The sequence below is a fragment of the Equus quagga genome, chromosome 7 (assembly GCF_021613505.1).
Source record: "Equus quagga isolate Etosha38 chromosome 7, UCLA_HA_Equagga_1.0, whole genome shotgun sequence".
NCBI lineage: Eukaryota > Metazoa > Chordata > Mammalia > Perissodactyla > Equidae > Equus > Equus quagga.
The window spans coordinates 69,779,157-69,790,050 of NC_060273.1; the positions used below are offsets into that span (position 1 = coordinate 69,779,157).

The 10,894-nt window shown below is 48.2% G+C and overlaps 1 protein-coding gene across 2 annotated transcripts in view; it reads left to right on the forward strand.

Annotated features, from left to right (window-relative positions):
- The first annotated feature begins 5,449 nt into the window (after positions 1–5,449).
- The window catches only part of CD74 (CD74 molecule), an 8,856-nt gene continuing 3,411 nt past the window's right edge, over positions 5,450–10,894 (forward strand). The window contains exons 1-4 of one of the 2 annotated variants that reach the window (XM_046666370.1): positions 5,450–5,701; positions 9,168–9,340; positions 9,552–9,631; positions 10,177–10,239. In XM_046666370.1, the coding sequence (XP_046522326.1) occupies positions 5,625–5,701; positions 9,168–9,340; positions 9,552–9,631; positions 10,177–10,239 (393 nt within the window). In that variant the 5' untranslated portion in view covers positions 5,450–5,624. The remainder of the gene's footprint in view (positions 5,702–9,167; positions 9,341–9,551; positions 9,632–10,176; positions 10,240–10,894) is intronic. The other variant, XM_046666371.1, reaches the window with a different exon arrangement.

A 10,894-nucleotide genomic window follows, 5' to 3' on the forward strand; every position in this document is an offset into this window, starting at 1 on the left:
TCAAAGATCAAATGCTTCTGTAAGACTGGCTGTGAACACAGCAGCTCCTTGCCTTCCTCTTTGTGCCACTTTCAAACTTCTTAAGCCAGTTCTTTTGGTATTTAACTCCACATCTCTGAATCACTTCTGGGATTGTTATTCCCTGGTTTTCCAGTTGTAAGCATCATCTGGTTGGTTTTTCACTATGGAAGATGAAGATTTAGCCCTCTTTCCTCCTCTGTCCGTCTGTCCCTCTTCCTATCCTCCTGTCTTCCCATACGCCTCTATCGTGTGTTCGGTTAGGTCAGTATTCAGTGGGGGCCACATCATGACAATGTAAATGCCGTTCGTAGCTGAGCTACGTAGTGTACTAGGATTGCTATTCATGTCCTGCAGAGCTTTTGTTTCCCAGGAGTTAACAGTTGTCTTGGTTTCCCTGTGCTTCATGAATGCTCTCCAGGAATGACTAACTTGCCTCCCAGCACAGTCAGGTAGATCAGAGAGTTATCCATTTTATCTGGTTGAAGAAATGTCCTTCAGAGCCTGCAGGCCTGATCCAGTGTGGATCTGTGGCTTTCCTCCTAGGATTTCTCTGTACCATCATCCTGGGGGTCCCCATTCCCTTTCTGACTTGAATTTTAGTTTCCCATGTCCCAGATCTTCCTTTATTTTTAGTGAACTCCTTCATTTTGGTGGAGCATAACTTCCTGAAGCTTTTGGAGAAAGAATAATTTTTTGAGATACTGAATGTCTGAAAATATCTTAACGACACCCTCACCCATTTGATAATTTGGCTCAGTTAAGAGTCTATGGTGGAAATTGTTTTCCCATAGAATTTTGAAGGCATTGCTCCATGATCTTCTGGTTTCCAGGGTTCCTGTTAAGAAGTCTAAAGTCATTCTGATGCCTGATTCTTTCTATCTGTTTTTTTTTTTCCTTTCTGGAAATTTGCAGAATCTTCTCTTTGTCTTTGTTTTTCTGAAACTTCATGGTGATGTCCTTTGGTGTGGAATTATTTTCATACCTTGTCCTCGGTACTCACTGAGCCATTTCAGTTGGAAATTTATGTCCTCGAGTTCTGGAAATTGTACTGAATTGTTTCACTGATGATTTCTTCCCCTTAATTTTCTGTTCTCTATTTCTGGAACTCTGATATTTGGCTGTTGGGCCTCCTGAGCTGGTCTTTAATTCTTTTATCTTTTCTCTCTGATTTCTTTCTTTTTATCTTTATTTTGTGGTCTACTTTCTGGGAGATTAAAAAGAAACTACAACAAAACTTTATCTTCCATCTACTGATGTTTAGTATCTGCCCTTGTCTTTTTAATCTTCAAGAGCCATTTGTTCCTTTGTTTGTGTTTCTAATAGTACTCATATCTTTATAGCATCCTATTCTTGTTTCGTGGATGGAGTAGGGTCCTGTATCTCTCTAAGGCTGTTAATGACCGTTTGTTTCCTCCCTGGTGCTTTTTGGGGTTTGGTTATTTGTTTTGTTCACTCTCTTTCTTCAGGCGTCCCATGATCCTTGATTGCCTGAAAGCCAAATGGAAGCCGTGACCCGAGAGTGGGCGCATCCACCGAGGGATGCCCCGTAGAGTTGCCTGGCTGGGTTGTTTCACCTGGGAACCCCCAATGTCAGAATCTTTAGGTAATTCCTCCTGGGATGCCCATCCTCCCTGGAGGAGGATCCTCCCATTAATTGCCTGGAGGGAGAAGGCCTGGCTTCTGGCGTTCTGGGAACTGGGTAGGGAGAAGGCCGGGACTCTCAGCTTCAGAACTGGGCCCATATGCTGCACTGTGCCTGGGGAGAAACTTCCAGTCTCCTCTTAGCGGGAGGGTGGGGGGTCTTGGGGAGTGAGAGGATGACAGTATCCATGACAGTTTCGTGAACAGACTTCTAACAAATCCTCCCCTTTTTAGCGCCACCTTTGCCCTCTCCCAGGTGCCTAACACCTCAATTCCTGAGCCTGTTCTGCTGTGTAAATAGGGGCCTTCTCAGCTTTTCTAGCTGCAGGTTTAGGATTGAGCTTTCTGGGGTCTGTTAAGGGAATTACCTCTAGTCCACCTGCTTTCCAGCTTCCAAAATTCTGCTGCTGTTTTCTTTGTCCTTATAGATTTATTCTTTAAAAAAACCAAAAAACTCTTTGTCATTTTAGTGACAGAGCAAAGTGAGAGAGGAAGCAAAGGTATGTGTGTTCTAGCATCATTACCAAGAAATGTGTTTAAATTGAGCTATAATTCACATACAATAATATTCAAGCTTTTAAAATTGGACAACTCAATGGTTTTCTGTATGTCTACAAAGTTGTGCAATCATCACCTTTATCTAATTCCAGAATATTTTCATCACCCCAAAAGGAAACCCCATACCTATTAGCAATCATCTCCCATCCCCTTCTCCCCTTAGCTCCTGGCAACCACTAATCTACTTTCTGTCTCTATGGATTTGCCTCTTCTGGACATTTCACATAAATGGAATCATACAACATGTAGCTTTTTGTGTCTGGTTTATTTCACTTAGCATAATGTTTTCAAAATTCATCCAGTTTGTGGCATGAATCAGTACTTCACTCTTTTCTAAAAAAACAACAGTTTTATTGAGGTATTAATTCCTTTTTGTGGCTAAATAATACTCCGTTGTATGGCTATACCACATTTTGTTTACCCACTTGTCAGTTGATGGATATTTAGATTGTTTTCACTTTTGGGCTATTATTAATGGTGCTATGATCATTCGTGTACAGGTTTTTGTTGGAAGTATGTTTTCATTTCTCTTGTGTAGATTTCTAGCAGTGGAATTACTGGGTCACATGGTAGCTCTGTGTTTAACTTTTTGAGAAATTGCCAAGTTATTTTCCAAAGTAGCTGCACCATTTTACATTCCCACCAGCAGTTGATGAGGGTTCCAATTTCTCCACAACATTTTCAACATTGTTATTATCTGTCTTTTTGATTATAGCCATCATCGTAGGTGTGAATTGGTACCTCATTGTGGCTTTGATTTGCATTTTGCTAATGACTAATGATATGGAGCATCTTTTCATGTGCTTAGTGAACATTTGTACATCACCTTTGGAGAAAAGTCTGTTCATATCCTTTTTTTTAAATTGGGTTGTCTTTTTATTGTCAAGTTGTAATAACAGCTCTCTATATATTCTGGACATTAGACCCTTATCAGATATATAATTTATAAATATTTTATCCTATTTTGTGGGCTGACTTTTTACTCTCTTGACAGTGTCCTTTGAAGCACAACTTACTATTTTTCTTTGTTGCTTGTGTTTTAAGAGAACTTTTTGAAAAGTCTTACTTTTTAAATAGCTTTATTTAAAGAGGCATAATTGACATATAATAAACTTTACATACTTATAATGTACAATTTGGTCAGCTTTGACATATATATACATTGTGAAAACAGCTCCACAATCAAGATAATGAGCATAACCGTAACACGCAGAAGTTTCTTTGTGCCCCTTTGCCGTCTCTCCCTCTTGTCCTTTCCTGCACTGTGCCTCCTCAATCCTCATCTGTTTCCTATCACTGTAAATTAGTTTGCATGTCTTGGAATTTCATCTAAATGGAATCATACTGTATGTCCTCTTTTGTCCTGGCTTCTTTCACACGGTGGAATTTAGCAGAATTATTGTGAGGTTCCTCCGGGTGGTGCAGGCATCAGTAGTCTCCCTTTTTCGTGGTTGATTAGTACCCATTGCATGGATGGACCACAATCCACTTATCCAGTGACCTGTGGATGGACATTTGGGTTGCTTCCAATTTTTTGGCTATTATGAATAAAGCTGCCATGAACATTCATGCACAAGTTTGTGTGGATATATGATTTCATTTGTCTTGATTAGCCAGCAAATTTCTTAGCAGTAAATATGTGAATAACAGTTTCATTTCTTGAGCATCTTCTCGGGTACCAGGCTCTGTGCTATATGCTTATTTAATCTAACAACTCTGCGAGTTTAGTGTCATTGCCCTTACTTTACAAAGGAGTGTTAACCAAAACGAGCAGCTTTATAGGCAAGGATAAATTTTAGAGAAAAGAGAGGCTTTATTAAAAGGTTTGCAAACCCGGGAAGTACACCTCAACCAGCAAGTTGATAGGTGAGCCCCCATCCCCCGGTATTGGGGTGGCTGGTTTTAAAGGCAAAAAGTGCAGAGTGTGCAAGGTTGAGGCTGAGTCCAGTTCTGATTGGTCTCCCTTTCCAGCTACACTTTCTCTTGTGTCCAGGGCTTTTGAAACGGCCTAACAATTGCAGGGAAAAACTATTGCATTGTTCTCTGGCTATCTGGCAACAGTCAAAGTTAAAATGTAATTTTTCATTTTTGTCCATAGCTCAGCCTTGAGGTGGTCATGGTAACCATCACATTGATTCTGGCCTTGTTCTTCTCTCTTTCTTCTATTAGGAGAGAACCAATTCAGAAAGGTTGAGGGACTGGCTCAAGTCATACAGCTAGGATGTTTCTGACGGGATTTGAACTCAGGTCTGGCTGCATCGAAGGCTGTGTCTGCTTTTCTCCCCCCCTGGAAAATACATATCCTCTCTCCCTTGGCTCCTGACATCTAAGACTTGTTGAATCTCAGAACCACAGAGCCTTTTAAATTAAAAAAAACTTATTAATGCAAATTTAGAAACACACAAAAGACGCAAAGATTAATAAAAGAAATATGGTATACAAGCCATAGATAGTAAGAAATAAAACCTTGCCAACACAATTAAATCCCCATGGGGACCCTTTCCCGGTCCCTCCCCCGCCCCTCCTTGCAGAGGCCCCCACCCTCCGCAATTTGAACCCCACAATTTGAGTATCAGGAGGCAGAGAGTAGAGTGGTTAAAAACACGGGCTCCACCAATTCCTGAAGGCATGGGCCTGGGCAAGCATGTGGCCTCTCAAAGCCTCCGTGTCCCTTTGTGTAAATGGAATAATAAGGTAAAACAGTCCTCAGAGGGTCTCTGTACAGAGGAAATGAAATGAAGCCTGTGACTCGATTAGCACAGTGCAAAGGAGGGCTTGGTCAGTGGGGGCAAATATTAGGACCCGAGGCTAAGAACCACGGAGTCAGGTTCACTCAGTGCTCGAGTTAGAAGGGAGCAGAGGGAGCCCTGACTCCAACCTTCCTCCCCTGTTTTGAGGCGACATAACTGAGCAGAGAGAAGGAGAGGGACTTGCCAAAGCTCGAGCAGCCCCTTCCTGAGCCCACTCATCTATGGGTGAGAAGGGGAGGCAGAAGAAGGCATTTTCTGTGTCCAAGTGATTTCCTATCTGGGGAGTGAATATTTGCCTGTTTCTCCAACATCCAAAGAGCCTTATGAATCCAAAGGTCTGCCTGGAAACAAGTGATGAGGGCCCTGGGTGGCCAATGGAAGCATGCTGGCCTTTCTACCTGCCTGGGGAGCTCCCCCTCCTCATCCTGTCCCATTAAAGGCAGCTTTGCCCAGTGGGGGTATTTCCAGCTTTGTGGCTTTCACTTCCACTTCTACTAGGTGGGCGGAGTGGCCTCCTGTGGACGAATCAGATTCTTCCTCAGCCCCAACTTCAAGAGGTGAGCCAGGGGTTCAGGGTCCCAGACACGCAGGCGGCAGCAGCAGCAGCAGCAGCAGCAGCAGCAGGAGGCGTGGGGAAGATCCGGAGCCAGAACCATGGAAGACCAGCGCGACCTCATCTCCAACCATGAGCAGGTGCCCATCCTGGGCCAGCGCCCCGCAGCCCCGGAGAGGTATGTGTGAGAGCACACAATCCTGGACCACGCAGACAGGCACTGGTGCTGTGGAAGGAGCACTGGACCAGGAGTCACAGGAGGCTCGGGTTCAGGCTCTGCTCTAACACAGCTGTTTGGGTGAATTTGAGCAAGTCTCTGGCCCTCCCGTAAAATGAGGGAGCTCCTCTAGGGCAGGGGTTTTAACTTTCTTTGCATCACGCACTTCCCGTCTGAGAATCAGAAGAGAGCTTTGGATTCTCTCCCTAGAGTTTCACACAATATCAGGGGCTTCACGGACCCCCCGAAGCTGGGCCATGAACACTGGCTTAGAAACCTTGAGCCAGATTTGGACAATGTTATGGATCTTGGATGGAGAAACACAGTTTCTAAAAGAGGATGGTAGAAGCAGCTCATCAGAGAGGAGTTTGCTCCTAATTTCCACGGGCAGGTGTATGTGTTTATATCAGGGGAGTTACAGTTGCAGGTGTCTGTAGAGGAGACGGAGATGTCTGCCATCACAGGAGGGATTGAGAGATGTGGGAATGGGGTCAAGAAAGGGCGAGGGGGCTCTGGCTAAATTTCTAGAAGGGGCTGAGTGTTGATGTGGGTCACACCCTGCCTGTACCCCTCTTCCTTGCAGCAATGGGCCAGCACAGCCATCCAGAGGATTCTGAGCTCCCTCTCCCAGCCCCAAGATGGTCTCATTCATGTGTGTCCTTGGAAAAAGAAGGGGGGGGGGGCGGTTAGAATGCAGCTACCCCATTTTCCCCGCTCCCCCAGTCTCCACAAAGTAATTTGCAAATCATGGGGATTTACAGCTGTGATGTCAGCTGTTGCCAGGCAGAAAGTCGTTTGAGAGAGACACTCAGAGATGTCATGGGGAACTGCTTTCCGGAGACAGGTAACCAGATACATACCATGAGAGCAGTGGCCTGTGAAAATCCTGAGGAATCCCATGGCTAGGACTCTTGTGAGGGCTGGATTCTGGTCCAGGTTCTGCTACTGTCACGTATGACTTGGATAAATCACTGCTTCTCTTTGGGTCTCAGTAATAATAATAATAATCATCATCATGACAACAATAGTTATGATAATGGTTCCCGTTCACTGTATACCTGTCACCAGATGTCAATCAGTTAGTAACTACTGAGATTAGTTATGTGCCAGACACATAAGTAAATGCTAAACTAAATCCTAATTCTTACAGTAACTCTAGGAGTCAGGTCCTTCTATTATCCCCATGTTTACATCAGAGAAAATGGAGGCTCAGATTAGTAACTAATTTACCTATCATCACAGCTAGTGAATATTGGAGCCAGAATTTGAACGCAGGACTAGTCTGATTTCAAAGTTTGAGCTCACTCTATACCATCCGGCCCCCTTCTAGAGGCATGATTTGTGGGAGGGGAGGTGGGACTCCTCTGAGCTCAGGCCACCTGGTGAGTGGCAGACCCTGCGTAGGCTCAGTGTACAGGTGTGTGCCCTCGTCAAATCCTCATCTGCTTTTCTTTTTAGTTAGTTGCTGCTTCTAAAACTGGCCCGCCCCGTGTGCTCAGGCCATTCCAGACCTGAGCCCGTTTCGGACCCTTTCGTGAACACTTCTGCCTGGCAACACTTGTCTCATGACTCCTGCTGGTTCTGGTTGGCTCTTGACTTTGGTCAATAACTTTTTTTTATTCAAGAAGGAAACAGTGGAAAGGAGGAAATGAAGGGAGGGGTGTGACAAGAATTGGCACTGATCCAGCACCAGAGGACAGGCCTTCAAGATGTATAAAGAGGAAGGAAACCAGATGCTAAAGTTAATTATTAGCTCCCCTGAGAATAGTACACAGTGTTACTTACGGCATTGCTAACTGTGTGCTAGGGACGGAACGAGAGCGTCACGCTTGTGATCTTTTTAACATAACAACCCTTTGAGTAGATGTTCTTGCTTCGTTACTCAGAGAGTTGACTTGCCCCTGGTCCCCAAGCTCAGGGAGCAGCAGAGCCAGGATTCTAGTCCAGGCTACGGTCTCATCTCCAATATGACTCTCTAGATTTTTAGGCCTTCTGAGAAACTGAAGTTCAGAAAAGGGTGGTGGGAGGTGGAGCTGGGACTAGACGGGGTATGGGGGTGCAGAAGAGGTGCACAGTTAGGTCATGAGCTGGAGAGCTTGAACCCAGGCAAGACCCAGGCCTGTTAGGAGTTTTCACCACTTTTTGAGGCCAGGCCACCCCTGTTCCTTAGGACGTCCAAGAAGCAGGATTTGTTTTCCTTTCCTGTCTGGTCTCCGCTTTTTCCCCACACAGGGTTTTTGTTTTCTCCTTACAGAATAACAATCCCTTGGGCTGGGCCTTGGCCGGGAAAGCTCAGAGGGCTGGCAAGCAGAGAGCCAATGAGAATAAGCCATATTTGTGATGTGATGAGTTACTAGGCAGAAGTGTTTCCTGGAGTTTCCTAACCGGTCCTTGCAGGTTGCTGGAGGAAGCAGGGTGCAGTCTCATCCTGACACTTTCCAGTGGGTCCTAGTAGTCCCAGCCCTGAGTGCGGTGGGAAAAAACAGATCAGGAACTCCCAAGGTCCTGGCGCAGGATCCTTACATTCCCCCAAACCACATCCAAGGCCGACAGCTGCAAGGGCTCCCTGAGGCCTGGCCACCCTTCCCTGTGCAGTCAGCCAGTCCAGAGAGGGTGAGAAATTCTCCCAGGTCACACAGGCTCAGGCAACATACTCCTGCTGAACCCCGCCCCCTACACAGTTGCATATCACCATTTGAAATACTTCTGATCTTACTTAAAGTAAGATCACAGTCTGATCTCACTTCAAAGAGGAAAACCATCAAATCCTAGAATTGCTGAGGTGAGAGGGACCCATGTGACAGGCCCGAAGAATGGCAAGGACTTACTCAAAGACACACGGAGAACCTGGGCAAAGGTGCCCCCAGAGGGAGTGGTACCTGGCCCTGCTCCCATCTGACATTGTCCACTGCCCCCAACCCACTCCTAAAACGTCAAGGCCTCACTTCTCTTTTTCAGGTGGTCCCCCTGCTCTGCTGTCTGGGTCCCACTTCCTTCCCTTTTCTCTGATTTCACTGCAGGGGTTGGGTAGGTAGGGGGTGAAAGCTCCCTTCCCCTTTAAGGCAGCCCTGATCCTCAGGAGATCCCCTGACAGAGGGAACCTGGGGAGACCCTCCACCGTTCCTCATGGCACAGGTGGGACCGAGGCCCTGAGAGGACAAGGCCTTCGTCCCTGGCTCTTCCCGGCTCAGCCCAGGCCCAGGGCAGCTCCAGGCCTTCTACTCGGGAGGACGGCAGGGGCAGCAATGGTTGGAAGTAGGGGCGGGGGAATGTCTTCAAGCTGCGTGACCAAAGGCACTTGTTTGTGCTAAAAGTGTGTGTCTGTTAAGAATAGCTTGAGGGGGGCCCACCCCCCACTTCCAGCCAGTCCTTGGGGTAGCCACCTCCGTGGACTCTCCTCTGACCTATCCTCTCTCCCCTCCAACAGAAAGTGCAGCCGTGGAGCCCTGTACACGGGCTTTTCTGTCCTGGTGGCTCTGCTCCTGGCCGGCCAGGCCACCACCGCCTACTTCCTGTTCCAGCAGCAGGGCCGGCTGGACAAGCTGACCGTTACCACGCAGAACCTGCAGCTGGAGAGCCTCCGCATGAAGCTGCCCAAGTGTGAGTGCCCCACCTCTGTCCTGACACCTCCCAGACCCTCCGTCCATCACCTCAGAGACCCCCATTCCTGCACCAGCTGGGCCCACTGGCCTCTCCCTCTGGTCTGGAATTCCAGCCCCTTCTCATTAGAGCCTGAGACCTTTGTCCCCAGATCTGAGTACCTCTTCCCTGGGCACTGGGGTCACTCATACTGTACCTCCTGCCCCCACAGCTGCCAAACCTGTGAGCAAGATTCGAGTGGCCACCCCCATGCTGATGCAGGCGCTGCCCATGGAAGGCCTGTCCCACGGGGTAAGGACAACCCCAGGATGAGGAAGGGGGAGGTGTTATCTGGCTCTGATGAAGGGCAGGTGCCAAGAGACAAGGACGACAGCTGACCCAGGAAAAGTCCAGCTGGGAGGGGGTCCTGATTGCTGGGGGAGGCCAGGGCCCACCTCAGGAAGAAGAGGGCTCCCAGGTGTCGGGGAGGAAGGCCTCTGGGAACCACCCTTGGAGGAAGGCCCTGCCCTCCACCATTCCCACAGTGCTCCTTTCCCATGGCTTCTCAGTCCCTCCCTTCTCAGTGCCCCGATAGCACACATGGGGGATGTTCCTGTTCACACAACTATCTGCTGCCCACAGAGCCCTGGGCAGGACAGCTGATGCAGATATGACCAATAAGGACATTGAGGCAGGAGGGAAAGTGATCTGCTTGAGCTCTCACATTTGGAGGTGCCAGAGCTGGGCCCGCTGTGCACCTGGGACTCAGACTCTGACCTAGACCCTGGCTGCTGGCTCCGCTCTAGGGCCCCTCCTCCGTGGGCCAGTGCTGGTGACCGCATTCCTTCCTTCCACAGCCCATGCAGAACGCCACCAAGTACGGCAACACGACACAGGACCACGTGATGCACCTGCTCCTGGTGAGTGCGACCCAGTGGGTGGCCCTGCCTGCCCTGTAGGCCCCTGGCCCAGCCACACCCCAGGGCTGCACCATGCCCAGCTCACAGCAGACGTTCCATACAGACTCACCAGATTAGTGAAGGAACGCAAGTGTGGCCCTTCAACGTTATGTGGAGTCCAGCCTCACCACTCCCTGCTTTTTTGTGTTTGAGATGGAAAAACTGAGGCCCAACGCCTGGAAGAGACTTGCTCGAGATTACCACTTTTTCCTTCCCAATTTTTTACTGCATGTCTGCTTGGTGCCAGGCACTGTACAGGCTCTGGGCCCACCGTGGGGAACAATCAGAGCAGCTCCCAATCCCATGAGACCCCAGGCTAACATGGGAGACACATAAATGACCAGGTGATGAGGGACGTGCAGGGGCTTTGTGAAGAAAGAGGCAGAGGACCCAACCTAGCTGGGGGTTGGCAGTGGGGTCAAGGAAGTCTTCCTGGAGGAGGTGAGACCCAAAAGATGAGTAGGAGTCTGCCAGGTGAGATGAGAAAGATGAGAAGACTGGGGGTTATTGGTTGAACTAGGCCTGGAAGTTGGGTCTTCCGGCTCCCAGCCCTGGGCTCTTGTAGCTGAGCAGCTGGACTGCTCTTACAGCCTGCCCCTCCCTCGCTCCGTCATGG